Here is a 20,618-nt window from a genome sequence, read left to right on the forward strand (position 1 = left end):
CATGTGCATGCACACGCACACACAAACACACTGACGTCCTCCATTATTTACACCCAGGTGTATCTGCATGCAAACGACCCATTCCGAGACAATCTGATCACACAGCGGAGGCTTCGCCCGGTCTGTTCCTTTGCTTGGTGAGAATATCGCCGGGGCGGAATGGAAACTTCATTTTGCAGGGGCTAATATTAGCCTGGGCCTCTGGAAAATTCCTTTTAAATGATCACAAGCTGAGAAAAGGCAAAGAATTTGTTTAGCGTTTTGCCTGACAGTATTCTCTGCATACACGGCAGTTTGTTTTTTTCAGATGGTACAGCGCACAGGAGGGTCCTGGGAACACAGATGTGGAGGGAGGGAGGGCTAAGGGGGTTGAAATGATGAAATTTAGGATTGTTTGACTGTCTGTCTCTCTGGTTGTCTGACTCTCTTAACACTTAAACACTTGAACTACCATGTCCTGCATCCCTGGTCATCTAATTGATACAGAAAACAGTCACTCCTTCAGATTACTGTGTGTCACCTGCTCTGTATGAGATTGGGACTGTGTCACTGCTGTAATACATACTACAGTAATATTATCCTCTTTGTTGAGTTATTTTTCATGTTTCACAGCATGAAATATCATTTATATAGTATTTATCTGTGATACGTGTGGAATTGATTCTAAATAAGTGAAAACAGCCATGTGTGTCCCAGCCTGTTTGCTCCCTCTTACCCCCCATGCTCACTGCCTGACCTATATCTCACACTGTTTATCACTATACGACCCTAACTTTATAACCTGTGTTTGTGTACGTGTGTTTTGTGTGTCCGTGTGTGTGCATGTATGTTTTGCTAGGAAAATCCCACCTGGCCATAGTTCAGAGGGTGAACAATGAGGGTGAGGGAGACCCTTTCTACGAGGTTCTGGGTATTGTCACCCTGGAGGACGTTATTGAGGAAATCATCAAGTCAGAGATCCTGGACGAGACTGACTTGTACAGTAGGTTCTCCTCTCAAAGCTCATACCTTTACACTATAAGACCCCATGGCGTCATACTCGGATATTAAATGCAGCCCAACAGCTTGCATCACAATGTAGGTCTAATTCATGCAACATAACTATTTAAATATAAATTTATTGTAAGGGCTTTCGAATAAGCACTAATTAATGCTCAACATAAAAAAATGTCATGAAAGGTATTGTGGAGCTGAAAATGGATCTCAATAGTAACTAAATCTGATAAGTAATGAATTCTGGAATAAACTAATTTTGTTTCTATTAGGGTTGTACGATATGACGATATATATGTCGTGTGACAATAGAAAAATGTTTATTGTTTCATATTATGCTCTATCATTTATTTTGTTGTGTTGCAAATCACACTCTTTACGGCAATATTTTTTGTCATTTGGAGTCTGTCCATCTTTTGCGGATTACATTAAAACTCTAAATTGCTTTTTACTCGTGAGGCTTTTATTGCACTTACAGTAGGCCCAACGTAACTAGTGTAGTTGTTGTCAACTCTCCAACTCTCCACCGCTGTCTGTCACTCCTCTGCTCCGTTGAGCTCCGTGTGTGAAGGGGCTGAGCCCCGCCTGTGGTGAAACAGAGAGCAGAGGAGAGGAGACAAGAAACTAACATAACCATAAAAGACAGCACAACGCAGTAGAGACTATGTTTATTTATGTTACAGTATTTACGTAATTTATGTGCTGTTGTTTCATTTCAGCTCAGTGTGGGAGTGTCTTCTGTGTTTTGCTGTCATTTATGGTCGCATTACTCTCCTCTGCTCTCTGTGGTTCAGTGACCACAGAGGACAGGGCTGCCCCTGCTCACGGACCAGAAAATATTTATTAATTAAATTTACAGAAAATGTACTATGTGATACATGATATGTATCGTTATCTGGATATGAAAGGACCTATACTACGATATGAGAATTTGGTCACATCACAAAGCTTTCTATATTTCTATATTTCTTATATTTCTATATAACGGCAATTAGAGGGCGCACTTAAAGTTGCCCTTATCAATATTTTTATATTAACGATGGATAAAATTACCATATGTGATATGAAACATGCCTCTTGTAGTGACAAACCCACAGAGAAATATCACGTGAACCTGCAGTTCTATCTCACACAGGTTCTGCCCTCTACTGGACTCTTTGGGTAATACTCTCCTCCAATCACTCGCATGCAATCAGCTACGGAAATTTGCATGTACATAGCTGGCCAATCAGGACGCGCCGACCAATTATATGTGTCCGTCATGCCCTGGCTTCATCTCTGCCGCCAATGGACATCTCTTTTGCTTCAAGTGCCTCGGTCAGGACCATGCAGAGAGCGGTGTGATGCAGCCACCGCCCTGTGTACGCTGCCGAGGACTTCCTCCGATTCTACAACAGCAACATTTTTGGCTGTGTGATGTCTTACTGTGACGAGAGCGACACGGAGCTTGAGATAGATCTCTGCGTCAATGATGAGTCCCCCGCTTCATCTGGTGTCCCACTGCCAGACGTTTTGGCTGAGACTGTCCCAGCGGCTTCGCCAATGGACAATGACAACAACCTCTCGTGTGTGTCTGCAATGTCGCTGACCTTCGGAAATCCACCTCCAACTTCAGTTCAATGTGATTTCCTGGAGTTATGGCCATGGCGGCAGAGCGTGTAGGGCTCACACTGCCCCCACTTACCCCCTAACCGGTTAGCTGGCTACATGAAGGCTTTAATGGCTAGATCATCCGGCTCAATCAGCCTTTGTTTCTCCTCCTCTCCCAGACATTTGGGAGTGTGTCGAAGCATCCTGGAAGGAGTCACTGAAAACAAAGTCACCAGTTGCGGGACTGATTTCCTTCCTGAGAGTGCAGGGCCACATGGAGACAGGCTGTCCTGGTATGCCCCCCCTGGAAGAGGCCCTTGCAGCCCTCCTGATTCCTCACTCAACTGGCTGGTCAGCGAGCATGAAGCCGCTACCTCTGCTGGTGCAGGACAGGGACATGCTGGAACACATTGAGAAAATTTTCCAGCTGGCCAAGCAGCTAACAACCTGGGAGTATTGGGCGTCGCTGCAGCTAATATGCCACCAGACACCCCCCCTCACAGTGGAACAGGTTGAATTTCCGGGTCGCACCATCGGCCATATGAATAACTTGATTCAGGGAGCTGCTACTGCTGCAGGGTGTGTGATGTCGCTTGCCACAGTGGGCTCATGTCACGTGTGGCTGGGACTCACTACCCTACAGAGTAGAGGAGCTACTAGGAGGACAGAGAAGTCCTCCTGGGAGCTCCCATAGGTCTGGACAGGCTTTTCGGGTCCCTCTTCTCTGTCACTCAGTGCTTTAAGAGGCTGGAAGAGGAGAAGGCACAGCTGAGCCATCATCTGCCGCTCGCCCCCTCTTCTAGCCAGAGAGGAGATGAACCACCTTCCAGACCACCTCAACAGAGGCACCACAACACCTGAACCATGCCGGGATGAAAACGTCAGCAGACCCCCACAGAAGTCCTGCGCATGGGCAGAGACTGTGGCGCCAAAATGGCTATCAGTGGGAGGAAGCATCACATTGGCGAGGGCTATGTTCAACAGCTCCACTGGGGCTCCTGCATATGCTGCACCTGCAAAGGTGGTTTGTCAGCCTGCACTTAAGTCCCAAGAGGCACAAGCACCATGTGGTGAACGTTCCCCCATCAGTACAGGAAGACCTGCATTATTGGGGGTCCCCACAGCATCTGTTGACAGGGACACTGTTGGATCGAGTGACCTCCTACATAGTCATGTTCACAGATGCGTCCCTGACAGCATGAGGGGCACCTGTCTGGGATAGGTAGTGTGTGGCCTTCAGGGGAAAACCGACACATCAACCTCTTCAAACTTCAAGCGGTGCTCTTGGTTCTTCAACACTTCCTGTTTTATCCGCAGCCCTGTTGAGGATGGCAGAGAACTTGTTGTTGTGGGCTTCAGAACATCTCCTGTCTCTGAGAACCCTCCACATTCTGGGTCCAGAAAACAAGGGCACTAACCTCTGGCAGACGAGTGGAGGCTGCACCCCATGGTGGTGCAGCGGGTTCAGAACTGGTTTGGGAAAGCAGAGGTGGACCTGTTCGCCAGTCAGAACAACACCCACTGTCTGCTCTTGTTCTCCCTAATGCTGCAAGATGATCCACCCTTGGGGCTGGACATGTTTGCTCATGCGCCATGGCCAAGGAGGCTGCTTTACACCTTTCCTCTTCTTCATCTCATTCCTCCTCTGCTGGAGAGAGAAACAAGAGTGGCTGTCAGTAATCAGGATAGCCCTGGACCGCCGTTTGGAGATAGAACGAAGGTTGTGATATTGTAACCCTAGTTCTATAAGCACAGGCGAAGCCCTCTACCTGGATGGGAGCAACAGCGAAGCCCTGCCTTATGTGCATGCATGTGATTGGAGGAGAGTATTAACCATATAGTCCAGTAGAGGGCTCCACCTCTGCTTATAGAACAAGGGTTACAATATTGTAACCTTCGTTCCTCTCAGCTCTACAGAGAATTTGAGAGTCTTTCAGGACAATGTTTTGGTTTTTCAGCCCTTAAACTCTGCTTTCATCAACATTGTTTCCAGCAGCAGCAGGAAACTGTTTTCAGAGAAAGAGCTCTGATAAATCCACTGAACAAAATTGAACATAATGGAAAATTTAGCAAATGAATGCTGACAAGGCCATAACTTATAATATGCTGTATGATATGTGTCAATGTTGCCCGATCTGCTGCCCTCAAGTGGCCAAAAAATAGATTAATACTGCTTTAAATTTCATCCATTAACACTAAAATATCAGAGGTCAAGTGCTGTTGACAAGCCTAAACCTACAGTAAATTTTTGGCCATTTGGGGGCAACCAAAACCTTTTAGTAAACCGTTGCTCATTTACACATTCAGCAGACATGGTGCAACATTAGCATTCACTTGAAATTTATTTGTGTCCATCTGACAAATGTAGGTCCACTAATATTGTAGCTCTGGTCTGGTCTCCAGAAAGGAAGAGAAAAATAACTGGCTCTTTAGCTGCTAAATGCTCCATGATTTTCTGGAGCTAGTTGCTAACTTTGCCTTGTTTAATGTTTGCTGTGTTGGAAAAGTAGCATGCATTTGATTTTTACAGCTTTGTGCTGGAAATGACTCTGGTCAGAGTGAACCAAAACAGTAAAGTTATAGGCTGTAAAACCGAAACAATAAGCTGAAAGATGCTAAAACTAATTTACAGTGGGTTTGTCACTATAAACAACAGCTTTGACGTTAGTAGTCCTTTGATCTGTCGTTTATATAAAGATATCAATGATAGAAGTTTAAAGAATGTCCTCATCCTACTCCAGAAATGTAGGATTAGTTTTTATGACAATGTTTCTGTTGGGGTTTGTAGCCAAGTGAGTTGTTTAGAGAATATTATTCCAGCTACATTTTGAGGACAGTTTTTACTCTTCAGTCCTATGTATATAAAGATCTGCTTTAAAAAAAAAAGCTTTATATTTTTCATTTAAGAGATTCTTTAATTTCTTTTATACACCAAAATCTATAACATAAAACTATTTTTTAAGTAAGAATGATGAAAGGTTTTTCCACATTTTACATGCAGAGATGAATAAATAATAACTTGTTAAAAGAGTCATCACTATCAAACTGTGAACCTTGCATCATGTATCACACCAAACCATCTATCACACTGTACTGTTACACCCTAACGGTATCAATAAGGCCTACAGACATGGAGTACGTGCCAGTCTATTTGTTGCCCTAATACATATGGCTTTAAGTAATGCTAAGAATGTGGTAAGCTAACAGTGTAGCCCCCTATAGCTCTCCTTTAGTTCTGAGAAAGACGCCACAGCTATGTTTCCGGAAAAAGCAATAAGCTTTGGGTAACTCAAGTTTAGTCACCCTATGACCTGGGACGACTAGCTCAGTATCTGTGCAGTGTCATGAATTGACCTTTTCCTGTTGCAGAAAAAGTTTTGTCTTACGCCCAACTTTCATTTTCCCTCCTCAGCTGACAACAAGACGAAGAAGAAAATCACCCATCGGGAAAGGAAGCAGGATTTCTCGGCCTTCAAGCCTACCGACAATGAAATGAAGGTTAAAATATCACCTCAGCTTCTGCTGGCTACCCTGCGTTTCCTAGCAACAGGCAAGTGGACTGCGTTGCTGCTTGACTTCCCCCAGTGTGCCCTCAGCCCCTCACTGTGGGGAAAGTGTATGTGTATGTGTGTGTGTGTGTGTGTGTGTGTGTTTGTGTGTGTGCGTGTGTGTGTGTGTGCGTGCGCGCGCCTGTGCTCGTATGCGCTTTGAGTTTTGGGCAAGTGGGTGTAAGGAGGAGTGAGTATGTGTGTAGAATGAGTATCTGTTGTGTGTGAGGGAATGAGTTGTGTGAGGACTCACAACAAGCGTGTTGGTATGCATGTTTGTGTGTGTGTGTTTGTGAAGAGGTGGAAGGCCTCTCGGGAGCACCGCACGGGATGTCTGTGCAGACTGCAGATACAAAAAAAGTTTAAAAAAAAGAAAACGCAGGCGTCTATTTGCTTGCGTGTCATGCACTGAAGGTTACATGTTGTGATCTTAGCTCACAGCTTTAAAAACACCACCCTGTTTGCTTACACTCGTTCCTCAGTGACATCACGTCCAGCATTTTTGGCCTATGATCGGGGTTCTCACACAAGTCGACATACTTAGTGTAAAATGTGAAATATTTCCCCCGCTTTCCCTTGGGAAATGGATTTCTGAGCAGGCAGTGGAATATCCAAGTACTACTACAGCAGCAGCAGTTGACTATGCCTCATTGCAGGTGGATTTGCTTTAGAACTTTGACCGAGCAGCTAAGCGTTGATTAAGTTCCTCTAAAGGCTATTAGGGAGTTTAGTTCCTGGTGGTGGAGCCAGCAGCCAGCTGACACATATCACCGCCGCTGAGTTGAAGGAGCTGATTGGCCCATTAGGTGGTTGAGGCAGACCAGTCACACTCTTGATGCATCGTTTAAAGTTATGAACGAGTTTCTGATCAGGTTTATATTTTAGTTCACTCAGACTGATGCAGCAGAAGTTTAAACCAGGGATGCAACTAATGATTATTTTAGACATGCACTACAGAGCTGACAGAAATAACAGCACTAAAATGACAGTATGGAGAAATAAATCAGGCCTCATGCAAGAAGATTTTTGTATTTTTATGCTAAACTTCTCTAGCTTAAATTTGTTGCTAACACTGTACCGCTTGACGGTCACACAGATAGTAGACAAGAAAATATTAACATATACAGCAGGTGATGTTGCACTGTTGGGTGCAACAGAGGATGTTAACTTGGACAGTGACCTGCACTATGACCCTAAAGGCAGCTGAACTTTCCTAACTAGCGAACTATAAGTGGCCAACAAAATCATAAATGAAAAACCATTGTCGACCTCTCAGGAAATTGGCTAGCGATGACAATGGTGAGCAGAATATAAATATAATAATGAGAGAAAATTTTCAAGTACAAGAAAATTGGTGAATGTGACATTCTCTCGTACTCGCCACTTCAGAACAAATCTGTTCATACAAGTGGTTCCTGCATGAGGTACATTGTGTCGATTAGATGTTCAGTCTTAAAAATATCTGTAAAAAGTATATAAAAAGTGTTCATTGTAATTATTCTGGAGCCAAGGCCAAGATACGTTGGATGACATCAGCTTATTGCAGATATATATGTATAGGTGTGTACACCGACCAATAATAACAGTATTAAAATTCATATTTTGTCCTCCTCACAGTCTCCCTCTCTCTGTCTGTCTCTGCAGAGGTCGAGCCATTCGCACCAGTGCAAATGTCAGAGAAGATTCTGCTGCGCTTGTTGAAGCACCCCAACGTCATCCAGGACCTGAAATATGATGAGAAGAACAAGCGGGCAGCAGAGCACTACCTCTTCCACAGGAACAAGCCGGTGGATTATTTCATCCTCATTCTGCAGGTGTGTAGATGTTCCAAAGGAACTCAAGAACCAAGACCCTGAACCAGGACTTTAAAAAGAGTTACAGCCCAAATTTAATTTATCTCACTTACTAAAGAATGTTTGCTATTTTAGATTAAGAAACTTATACTTGCATGTGTACATTTTTCCCCCAAAATGGATATACAACATATGTGAAATACACTTATCCTTACTGTATCTCCAAATTCTTGTTTTTGTCCTCCTAGATTCTGTGTTAAATCCGCACTCGACTTAACTACAGTACTCCACATATTACACTAAACACATTTAAGACAGGAAAATGTTATTACTAGGACTACAAGCTATTAGCCAGTAGCCATCGATTTAACAAAGCCGCTCTGCAGAGGTTTGTTCCCACAGGGCCCACGCACCCTAAAAAGGTATGTATGGTATGACTGCACTGTAGGTCAGTTTGGATTAAAGCAACCAATAATGCCATAAATAAACAGCTCATTAGTAAGACAAATGTCTGGTCTATGAGATACAACATGTTAAAGTATGCTCACATTGTGGTTACATACAAGAATCCAGAATGATAGTAGTATTAGCAGTGGCGTACCCATTCCCCTCTCATTTTCTCTCCATTCCTTTCTCATTGATACAGATCATCATTATTATTATTCAGATCAAAACAAGTGCCATTGACCTTCGAGCACTCTTACAGTTTGATAACTGGCCTGACTGTCTGCTCTGTTTGGGAATATGCTGCTGGTGTCAACCAGGAATCTTCCTCTTTGGTCTTACAGGATATATCCAGTCTTTCAACTTTTGAGGCTCGAGATAAGAGAAGTCTCGAATCGCTGGATTTAAGTCAACACTTTTTTAAATCAAATTTGAAACCAACTTGAAGCAAAGTCATGTGATCTCTGCTTTTTTTCAGCTGCAAGTAGCATTTATTAGGTTGTATTAGCAGGTTATGTTGGCAGTTTATTGGGTTACTAAATGTAAAAAAAAAAATGTTTGAACTTACTACATGTACAAAACATACAGTACATGTAGCTAGAAGCAGTTTTTAGATTGCAATTGGAACATTTTAAATGTGCATATACTTTGTATATTTCCCCTGTCAGTCCACTGAGTGAATGTGTAATGGCCCTGGATCAAAAGAGGTCCAGGTGGGACGCAGTGTGGGGTCACTGCCCTTGAGACCAGGCTTAGGAGCAGATTGGGAGCTATTAAACACAATACGGATTTTCTACAAGTAGTAAAAAGGAGAGAAAAGGGGGAGGAGTGGGGGTGGATTTGTTCTAAACACACGGGCAGGATGAATAAATATATTTGAGCAGGAAAAGAATCAAAAGATTTTGAAAAAGGATGAAAGATGAAAGTGTAAGTGCAGCACACACAGCTGGAGCGGAAATCCAGGATATAAAGGGTGACAGAAATATACTGACACAATAATACACTAATAACAATAACACACTAATGCCTGAAGAGCCTTTCAGTGCAATCTAAAGTTAATTAGAAACTTAATTGGTGTGATAATGATTATACACAGAAATATAAACATGTGGACAGAGCTGCATTTGAAATGTAATATGTTTTAACTTATTTAAATAATGGTTGCTTCCTTGTCATCTCTGGATTTGCTTTCACAGGGGAAAGTGGAAGTGGAGGCGGGAAAAGAGGGGATGAAGTTTGAAGCAGGACCGTTCTCCTTTTATGGGATGATGGCTCTGACTGCATCACCTGGTAAGATCTCTGACAGTCGTGTATACAGTTTAATAAATGATAAGGCTGGAGATATTCTATATTTTTCTTATTGTCAACAAATCCTATGAAACGACCCCAGGCGACAATGTGTTAGTCTGCCTCTAATTTTCTAAAATAGCCAGACACATTTAACAAACATACTCAAACTGGAGTATATATTACATTTGTTGGGGACTATTTTATAGTGAGTTTTAATGTCAGAAGTGTGTTTTTCTTCTTGTTTCTTCACTTGGATGTTTGAGCTTCACTACACATAATGTTGCATGTGCAGTTTGACTCTACAAGGTTGTTTTGTGACATCACAACTGGTTTGGAGCCAATCACGGTCCAGTATACAACTTAAACAAGAGTGATGTGGAAACCTGAAGCCTCCAGTGCACAAACACTGAGAATGAACTTCACAGTGAAGTAGGAGACATCTTGTGTCCAGCAGTTAAACTTTTAAAATGAACAATGTTTGTATATTCACAGATTCTGAATTTTTCAAGGAGGGACAAGAAGGAGAGGTTATTTTAATTAAGTGATTGAACCTTTTTTATGGAAAAACCATCCCAGACACAAATATTATTTAAAGGGTATTTTTAAATACCATAAAAACATGTCTGGAGAGGATCTTTAAGACAACAGGATGATATATGTGGGTAAACTACAGTGAGAAACATGTCACTCAGTACAACAGTGTGGCTCAATGATGCATTTTTAATAGTTTTAGGACAACAAAAACTATTTATGACACAGAGGAATGAGCCATATCAGGCTTTGGATACACAAGCAATACACGTTAAAATACAATTCATTGGTGGTTTTGGTCTTTTCGGGTGATTTGTTGACAGCAAGAAAAACATAGAAGCCACCAGATTTATCCTTTAAAAGTTTGATGATTTCTTATCCTTTAAATGCAGTTTAACCTGTGAAAAACCCCATGTTAGAATGAAACATTATTTGTGGGTAAATGGACTAAGTTCATGTTTTCTCTCTTTGTTCCAGACATAGACCATTTACAATTAGATCTGGCTAATTTCTATAAAAAGAAAAGTCTCAAACATTATCAGTTTACAGTTGACAGTATACTCCTCATATCCTCATATTTTCTGACTTTAGGATTATTACAAATTGCTTGGTTTTAAACCAGAAACACATTTAATATATTCAAAAACCTTTTGGAGGCAGTACAGATCTACTTTGTCTTGTTTCTGTAAATCAGCCTCATTCAGCCTCATGTGTCAGCTCTGTCTTTCTCCTACATCTTGGGAAAGGACTTGTCCTCTAGTCTTCATTTACTTTGTCCTTCCCTGCAGTGAAGGAAATTTGTAATCAGATAGTGTCACCAATCCAGCAAAAAGTGTACATTTCTTCTACTAAAGAGTTGAGGAACAGTGGCTGTCCTGCAGTGACATCATGAGAAAGCGTCACCTAGTGATCCGCTCAGTTCATTCATAAACTATTCTCAGCTTTTCTCAACTACTCTGATTCACTTGGCTGATGGGATCTGAGAGACACCTACTGGTGAAACAGGAGAGTAACCTCCCTCTCATGTGCTGTCAGAAGTCAAATCAAACCCTTATGATAAGATATGATGTAGTGGCAGTAGCTGGTGCATCCATTCTTCACAATAGATGGATATAATCTGTGCACCAGCTGCTGATGCTCATCTATCAGAGTTAATCCCAGATAGTTTACTATTTGTGTACATATATCAATGATTTCTCGCTTGTGATGGAACGTTTCTCTTCTTTCCTTCCTCCTTTGCTCCCTTTCTTTTCTCTCCCCTCCCTTACCCCCCTGAAGTCCCTCTGTCCCTGTCTCGTACGTTTGTGGTCAGTAGGGCTGAATCATTAGCAGGATCTCCAGGTACAGTGGCCTTTTCTGTCTATACATACGCCCATCCTCACATCTAATCCCTCACTAACATCACCCCGTCGACTAATTCAACATGAGAGTTTTGAAAAGCATGACTGTTTTGGAATTGAAAAGTTACACTGTAGATTGTAAAGTTTTAACCCACATGCTGTAAGTGTTCAGTTTGGTCCTCGTCGTCTGCATGATTACTTTTACTGTTTCACGTGACTCTGTGTCAAAGAGAGCGTTGATGGCTGTGCAACTGAAAGTCCGTTTGCACCTGAATGCGACATGTGTGTTTGTGAGTGAAAGAAAAAGGAGAGCGGAAAACACTGAGGGGAAAAAAAAAACAGACGGAGACTTTAACACCCTCATCTCCTGAGCCATTAGTCAAGTGGCTGAATGGCGCTGGAGACTGCAGGCCCCAGTGGACCCAGGCTCCGCCCCCCCTCTCCCCTAACCTTTAACCCTCTGACTACATAAACAAGACCTACAGCTACAGCCCCCTGCCGGACACCACTGTGCGCACATACAAAGACGCGCACACGCACACACATGTTCGCACGCACAGGCACATGTACAGCCAGCGCACGCACTCCACACTCCACACAAACACACCCACATGCATCCGGAAATGCAGTTGAACAAACACGCTCTCTTTCTCTCTTTAGCAGTGACCTACAGTGCACCTCTTAACGTGTTTTTTCACCCAGCTCGGTGCCCCGCTGCGCACACTTTGAATGTGTGTCTGGCGCATATGTAAATGCGTTATGTGTGTATTCTTGACACACACTGCTGTTTTGTTGTTTTTTTTTTTTTTTTTTTCCTTTTTTTTTGTAATGACCTGGCCCCTGCGGCCCCTAGAAAGTGGAGTACTAATCCGCAAGAGTTCACATGCCAGGTCTTTGGCCCACTGCGCTCGGTCCGCGCACACACACACACACTCACAGTTTGTGCGTCTCACTCACTCTCACACACACACACACATATTCCAACATGGGATTACATACATTCCAGTCGGCGTAGTAGCATTAGCGTTGGCCAAGCCGTTTCCACTTTGTTGTGTGTGATTTTCACTAGGCTTCTTTAAGAAGTGGAAAACATAATCTGGCTTTAATTAAAAATAAAGAAAAAAACAGAACAGGTCTTCTATGTGGTAGCACATAGAAGGAAGCAGCATCACTGGAGACCACCGACTCATTGCCTTCAGTATGAAACTCCCTTCGTTGAAAGACTTTCTATAGAAATTAGATTTCCATATAGCATCACAGCAAGCACCCATGCTAATATCTAACTCTTGACCTGGAAAAATGTCACCAATACACAAGATCTGAAGGGCTGCTGAAGCTACTGAGCAGCGAGCGAGTGAGTGCAGACACATCACCGTCATCAGAGCCCCCATCACGATTCAGACCTGAAAAATATATCCAGATAGAGAATGCAGTGTACACATAACTGATGATTAGCATTAGCACCAATGATTAGCATGATGCTAATTACTGTAAAATGATTAGCATCATTTCACAGGTTCAGACTGTAGAGAGCATCATCAGGATCAATAGCCAGAGTTCTACTGACTCATTGGGGCAGTGGAGATGTCAAAGACTGTCAAGTGGCGCCAAAACTCTCACAGCCAAATAAGATCAACCCTTCACACCCTTCAGCTTGTTCTCTAAGTCATCACAAGCAGTTGTTCTTGCTCAGCAGTAGGAGATCTACAGACTAGACTAGATCTGGAAGAAGTCTTCTCTCTCTGTCTGACCTGATCTGTCACATTTGCCATGTGCATGTGTTTTAGTGGATATGTCAACACTGGACAGTCCATAGGAAGAAAGCATAAATTACAGTCCAGCATGAGGAGTGTGAGGCTTATTTTCATTATTGACTTACTGCAAAACATCAGAAAACAGAAAAATGTCCATCACAGTATCCTGGAATACAAAGTGATGTACTCGAAAACCCTGAAAATATGCAATTTAGTATAATGAAAATACCAAGAAAAGTAGCAAATTTTCGCATTTGAGAACCTGGAGTCATCAAATGTCTCTGCTTGAAAACAATTAAAACGACTTAAGCAATGAATTGATTATTAGTATAATTGCAGGTTAATTTTCTATCGACTAATCGTTAATTGACTGATCATTACAGCTCTAGAGGATTCACTGATAATGACTTAAGCAGAGAGTTGACTGTGACAGAAGGTCTATGCTGTTGTAAGAGGGCAGTTTTGGATGTAGTTTGGTCTTTATCACTTTAGGTTGTGAAAGAGACATAAAACAGTTTTTCAATCATGAGACAAAATCTGCAGAACTTTTTATTTCAGAACATAATTCCCGCCATCACCTTTACTCAAAGAGAAATAACCTACAACAAGACAGCATCAGTTTGTCTGTTACAACACAGAAGTGAACCATGAGCGTGAACTGGATGGAACACAACATCCCTGTTGCTCCTCATCTAGACTTGGTCTTTCATGTGTTTTAATCTCTTCCTCTTGCATCACTTCCTTACAGAGAATAAATCTCCTCCACGGCCGTTTGGACTCAACCACTCTGACTCTCTGAACAGGAGTGATCGTATAGACGCTATCACCCCGACTCTCGGCAGCAGTAACAACCAGCTCAACTCCTTCCTGCAGATCTACGTACCTGACTACTCTGTCAGAGCGCGCTCAGACCTGCAGTATATAAAGGTGAGAACACACACACAGGTGAGCATATCTATACATCCTCAGGTAACTTTAAAACTGCACTAATCAACATTTTTATATAAAAAATGAATCAAATGACTGATGTGTAATGTGAAAGGGGTCGCTTGTAGAGACAAACCAACAGAGAATTATCACTTGACTCTGCACTTCCCCTCAGCTCTGCAGAGCGTTTTAGCATCTTTCAGCAACTGTTTAGTTCATTCTCAGTGTTCTCGTCAATGTTGTTTCTTTCCAGATGTCTTTTTTCATTAAAAAAAAAGCTTAAATAAACCCACAGTGTGTTACCTGGTCAGCAGCAAACAGCAGACAGACAAAGTTAGCGATGCCGCTGGTGAACATAGTGAAAAGGTTTAGCAGCTAATAATCAATGAAGTGGAGTGAATATTGGCGGAAACATGACTCCAAATGAATGCTCTGTGTCTGCTGGATGTGTAAAAGCACAAGTTTGCCATATTAATTTTCTAAGTTAATAATACCTTAATAATAATAATAATATCTTAATACAGTGTTTTTGTTCTGCTGTCTCGGTTTTTAAAGTTGAAAGAGAAATTTAAATGATAGCTCTTTGTTTTGTTTCTTGTTCTAACCAGCTGGTTCTGCATGTAGACATCCGTTAACCTAACTTATCGATTTATGTGACACTCTGTGGAGCCACACTGTAGTAAAGGAGCTCTCATTGGCTCAAACCTTACATGATTTTCTTTATGCATGAGTGTGTACCCCTGAGACTTTGAAGAAGGCAGAAATGAATCATGTTTGAACTAGTCAATCCATCATTTTATGGTCCAATTACTGTAATTGCTTCATAATTTGATGTATGTATTAATTTATCACTTTATTTCTAAGTCTAATGTCTTTTATTCATCCTCAGGGCCTTCAGGTGGTATTTCAGTATATTAACAATGGTTCACTGTCTTGCTTTGTACTGTATCTGTCTTCAAGGTGGAACATTTTTAGCCATTCAAACTCTGATTGGACACTAAAACTCTTTACTGAAACTCAGATGCTTTTTTCAAAGCACCTCTTGAAAGTATAATGGCCACTCTATTAAGTTGCAGAAATACTCAACTGGCTTTTCTAAAGGATTGCTAAACTGATGGAAAAAAAGACCAATGTCACTTCTGCTTATTGGCAAACACTCAAACATGAATGTTTACATTCTCGTGTGTACCTACCCGTCCTCTCTCCTACTCCTCCTCTGCTGTGACATTTGACCTGACCATCTTTACTGTTTCCTAGGTAACACGCCAGCAGTACCAGAACGCCGTGATGGCGTCACGCATGGACAAGACACCCCAGTCCACAGACAGTGAGTTCACTAAGATTGAGCTCACGCTGACGGAGCTCCACGACGGCGTGGAGACCCCCACCGTCGTCACCACCACGGCCAGCACCACTAGCACCACCCCGGCCGTGGCTATAGCCGTGGCCAACGAGACGTCCCACCTGCTCAACCAGCAGCAGAACTGTGTGGGCCTCAGCAGGAGCAACCACAGCGCCCACAACGAAGGACCCATCTAGCCCCCGCCGAGCCCGGTGGAGACCCACACCCTCCACCCTGTCTCATGGACACACACAGCAATGGCGTAGATGGAGATGAGGGAAAGTGGGGAAGCGGAGGCGGGCGGAGTGAGGGTTCTGCTCCAACCAGTAGCCCCCAGTCAGTCAGTCAGTCAGTCAGCGAGACCCTTTCATGGAGGGGCAGTGGGGGAGACGGGTGCTGAGACACCCTGAAAGCCCCCATCTGAACGCTGTCAGAATCCCCGCTGTACTACACCTTCTTACAGAGGGTGCACTCGGACAGTACCTGAGACTGAGCTTCTTTTTTGGGACAATCTGACACTTTCATAGCGGTGACTTGGACTAGAGGACGACAGAGTGCATGCAAACCCCCCCTACGCGCACACACACACACACGCGCACACACACACACACACACACACACACACACACACACACAAACACACACACACGCCACAACAGTCACTGTATTTTCTCCTCAGGCCAAAGACTTTGGTCCCCCCCTTCTTACACTGGACACAAACTGTTTTTGCACACATACACACACATGCACTCAAACACATTCACACTCCCAAACACACACACACACACACACACACACACCAATGCAACTTCCCCTCACGCGCATCTTTCAGGGAGGCTCAGTCGACTGTTGATCCCATCAACGAGGACTCAAACCCAAACACGCAGAGAGCAACGGTTTGTCAAAGACTGCACCAAAAACCGCTTTGAAATAAAACCGTTAAAACCACGAACCAAGAATGTTTTCCTGTATTTATTTATTTTATAATATTGTATGTATATATGTACGCGTGGAGACATGATATGACATAAAGTGGCATATGAGCATGCACGAGCATGTACACAGATGTGTGCGTGGGGCACATGTGTCATATCAAAAAGGACATGCTACATATATGGAGATGAACATCCATTCATGTATATGAGGAGGTGAGGGTCTTTTACAGATACAGTATGTATATTACAGATCTTGTTATTTTTACTATTATCCTAAATCAGGCTTATGGTACACTATCTTTTTCACCTTTAAAAAAAATCACACTATTGCCTTTAAGAGAAATCATATAATTAATTATTTTAACAAAGTGCAATGAACCGCAATTTATTTAAGAGATGATTATGAATTTTAAAAAAAATCACTGTATTATAAATTGACAGATATATTTGTATGTATGTACTGTATGTATATGTATATTTGTTTTTGAAAAATGCTAAACTGCAGCCATCCACAAGCAAAATTGTCCTTAGTCGGTTTCTTTTTTTCTTTGTCTCTTTCATGTTTTTTTTTGCATCTTTTGACCTCAAACACAACGTCTACTGTACGTTCATATGGGAGTTATGATGCCTAGACTTTTCACCACAGTGTAGTGCGGGGGGGTGGGGGGGGTGGGGGTTACTGGGTGGCGGGGTGTGTGAAAGTGCCGACACGGTACCTTTGCATGTGGAGGTTATGTGTCTTATTTTTTTTTTTGCCAATTTTACGCATAATCAAACTTGATAATTGCACAGTATTAATGACCTCATCTAACATGTTGAGCATCATCAACGTCACAAAAAGCAACCTCGACATTAAACGTGTCCATGAATGATACACAGCTTTGCTTTTCCACTGTTTATGTGTGAACGTGTTTTTTTTTCTTTTGTTGTTGTTGTTGTTTTTTTTTTTGTTTTTTTGTTTTTTGTTCTTTTTGGACGTATGGTAGTTGCATGTGTGTGTGTGTCTTCAAAACATTCGAGTCGCTCAGTTTATTAAGGATATTTTTTTTGTGACAGCAGTGAATGTGAGAGAGACTAGATTTGTTTTGGCTCCCATCACAATTTAGTGCATAATAATTCTTGAGTTAATTCGGATCAAAATCTAAAACTGTTGTGGCTGCTATTAAAGAGAGACATTTATATTGCTTTCCTTTTATCTTAGACATACTGTATTCGTTTATTTCTTTCACAATTTCACAAACACAGACAGTTAAAGAAATCATCTGACATTTTGGGAGCTACACATATTCGCTTTCTTAAAGAGTTAGATGAGAAGATGGACACCACTCTGATATCTGTCCAGGCTAGTAGCCGGTTAGCTTAGCCTAGCATAAAGATTAGAAGCGGTCAGAAACAGCTAGCCTGGTATTGTTAAGTTTTTGGGGGGTTTTTTCTACCAGCACCTCACTAAGTATTCCAGGAAATGGCCAAGATATGATAAACACTTTTACACTTTCACTTTTACTTTTTTTGAAAGGGGAGGGGTTCTCAATTGGTTGCAATCTGCAACCTCACCACTAGATGCCACTAAATCCAACACACTGGTCCTTTAAGCGCACACACATAAGAGTGACACATCAATCTTCTTATTTACCTCTCAGCAAGAAAGCCAATACGCCTGTTTCCCAAAATGTTGAACTATTCAATAGACTTTTTTGCTTTTTTTTTCCTTCATGACTTTCTTGCCCACATTATTTTACCTCATAAAGACAAGAATGACTTTTAAGATGCTGTATGTGTGCTTGAATTTTTCTTAGTTTAGAACATTTCTGTTTACTTCATATCAGTAGGGGTGTAGGTTTTAACTCCTTAACTATGAAATGATTTTGATTCCACTTCCAAGCCTGTTTATTAACTTTATATTTACTGTATGCTGGCAGTTTTTAAGCAACCTTTCAGGCAGCATCAATGTCCTGAAGCTGAATCTGTCATTCTTTTAACACTCAGTTGCAGTTTGTAACCACTGGTGGTCGCTGTTTCCACATGTAATTCAATGTGTGTGTGTGTGCTCTACAAGCAGCCCTTCCATCTGTTCAGCCACCCAGGGGGCGTCCCTGTTGTGTAACCAGACATAAGAGTATGTCTGCATTGTTTGCAGCTGTTTTCGCTGTTGTTTATTGTTTACTTGAAAGTGCTCCTATGCAGCAGACCAGCATTGCTCTGCAGGGACAATCACTCCAGAGATAAAGCAATGGATACTGTAAGATTGTGCTTGTGACATTCATCAGTGCCTGACGTGAGGACAGGAAGCATGATGATAATTCAAACGTCCAAACGTACAATAGGAATCACTGGAGGAAGCATCAGCTGTAACTGGGTTATTTTAATCATCTGTAATACACCACACAAGCATGCCGTGCTGTCTTTATCTCTCACAGTCTCTCTCCCCTGACAAACACAGATCATCATCCTTCCATTATGTGAATGCTTTGCAGGCCGTATGTTTAACTGGTCTTTTGTCCATCCCAATGCTGCTACTGTGTGCTGTCCATAATGCTTCTTCTACCTGAAGACAACATTCCCATTGCCTCCTCCAGCTGGTGGTTTAATAAAGAAGTGAATGATTAACAGAAAGACCGTTGGTGGCTGAATGTTCTCAATCTAAAGCGTTGACTCTTGAGATCTGTTACTTCTTAACATTTTCTAATTAGAAAAGCTTTAGCAATAAAAACAGCAGGTTGAATTTCCTCTTGATAATATTTGCACATTTTTTATCACACAAGAGTAGTGCAACAACAGCAGTTAAAGCAAGACTATGTGACTTTTGAATGGAAAAAAAAGCTTCTCTATCTCTCTCTTACATGGTGTCTGGTATGACCAGTAGCTTATGGTGGCTTTAACTTCAAATAGAAATTGCTGTGTAACTGATATTACTCAGTCAGTTTGCTGACTTCATGACTCTTCACTGCTTGTGCTACTGATAATATAATTATCTAATTATATATCTAATTATCCCATAATTGTCACTTATGGCCACAGCAGCTGCTGTTGAGCTAAAGTTGCTAAAGTGTAGTATTACTGTAAACCAACAGAAATTCAACAACCTTGCCCAGTTAGTCATGTCAAAAAAGAGGCAACTGATAGGTCAGGCAACATAGATTAAAAAAATATTGTGTTATTAATTAATATTAATTTATACATTCATACAATATAAAAATATATGTATATGTTCAGTGTTTGTTGGCAAATGCTGAGTCAAGAAATGCTGCTGCAGTACACACTGGCTCCTGATGTGTGAAGATGGCCTGTACTGTGACTGCGTGTGTGTGATAAACCATTACATAATATTCAACTCTTACCGCAGTGAATTAATAGAACGGACGTGTAATTAAAGTTTTTGAGCCAAGGAGGTCGTTTACTTTCATTATGACTCGCTCCTAACACTCCCACCCACATATTGTGCGGCTCATGTTTTAATCACAACGATTTGTCACTGTTATCCTCGAATTCAGCATGAGATGCATCATTAGCATCAGTTATTACACAAGTCTTAGGACAATGAAAACATCAACTTCTACAAGCATCCACAGCCTCTTTGTCTTTCTGTTTAGTCAACATGATCCGTGGTTGCAGGGCCAGATTAACCTATAGGGGCCAGTGTGTATGTATTGGTTAGTAATTATCAATTTGTTTGGGTTAATCCAATTTAACATACTGCATATTTACATAGGAATGTTCATCATGTAAGCGCAATATAAAGTATATACTTAGCCTAAAGTATAAAGCCTTAAAAACAAATTATAACTCAGGGCCCTCAACAAAATGGGGCTTTACGATTAGGCAATAATGCAGGTGAGGCCCCTATCATTTGTGTTTCATTATTAATAAACAAATTTGCAATTAATTGAATTACCACAAACTTACTGCCCCAAAGGTGAATCTTGAGGGTCAGGAGCCCTGCAGCAGCTGCACACTTTGGCCTTTGTCAATGAAAACAGGACAAGAAAAGTATGAAAAACTATCTTTATTCTACATTTTTATGTAATTTACCTCAATGTACAGTCTGTAGGATAATTTCTGGAAACAAATAAAACACTGTTCAGAAGAACACGAATTGATATGCATAACACAAAAGATTACCATAGTTTAGAA

General features: G+C 41.7%; 1 protein-coding gene across 2 annotated transcripts in view; it reads left to right on the forward strand.

Annotated features, from left to right (window-relative positions):
* cnnm2b (cyclin and CBS domain divalent metal cation transport mediator 2b) overlaps positions 1-17,132 on the forward strand; it is a 43,144-nt gene extending 26,012 nt beyond the window's left edge. Inside the window, exons 2-8 of one of the 2 annotated variants that reach the window (XM_044346153.1) lie at positions 839-982; positions 5,996-6,133; positions 7,776-7,945; positions 9,565-9,658; positions 11,468-11,530; positions 14,032-14,210; positions 15,468-17,132. In XM_044346153.1, the coding sequence (XP_044202088.1) occupies positions 839-982; positions 5,996-6,133; positions 7,776-7,945; positions 9,565-9,658; positions 11,468-11,530; positions 14,032-14,210; positions 15,468-15,749 (1,070 nt within the window). In that variant the 3' untranslated portion in view covers positions 15,750-17,132. The remainder of the gene's footprint in view (positions 1-838; positions 983-5,995; positions 6,134-7,775; positions 7,946-9,564; positions 9,659-11,467; positions 11,531-14,031; positions 14,211-15,467) is intronic. The other variant, XM_044346154.1, reaches the window with a different exon arrangement.
* Positions 17,133-20,618: the final 3,486 nt, after the last annotated feature.

Source organism: Thunnus albacares, chromosome 3 (genome assembly GCF_914725855.1).
Source record: "Thunnus albacares chromosome 3, fThuAlb1.1, whole genome shotgun sequence".
Classification (NCBI taxonomy): Eukaryota; Metazoa; Chordata; class Actinopteri; order Scombriformes; family Scombridae; genus Thunnus; species Thunnus albacares.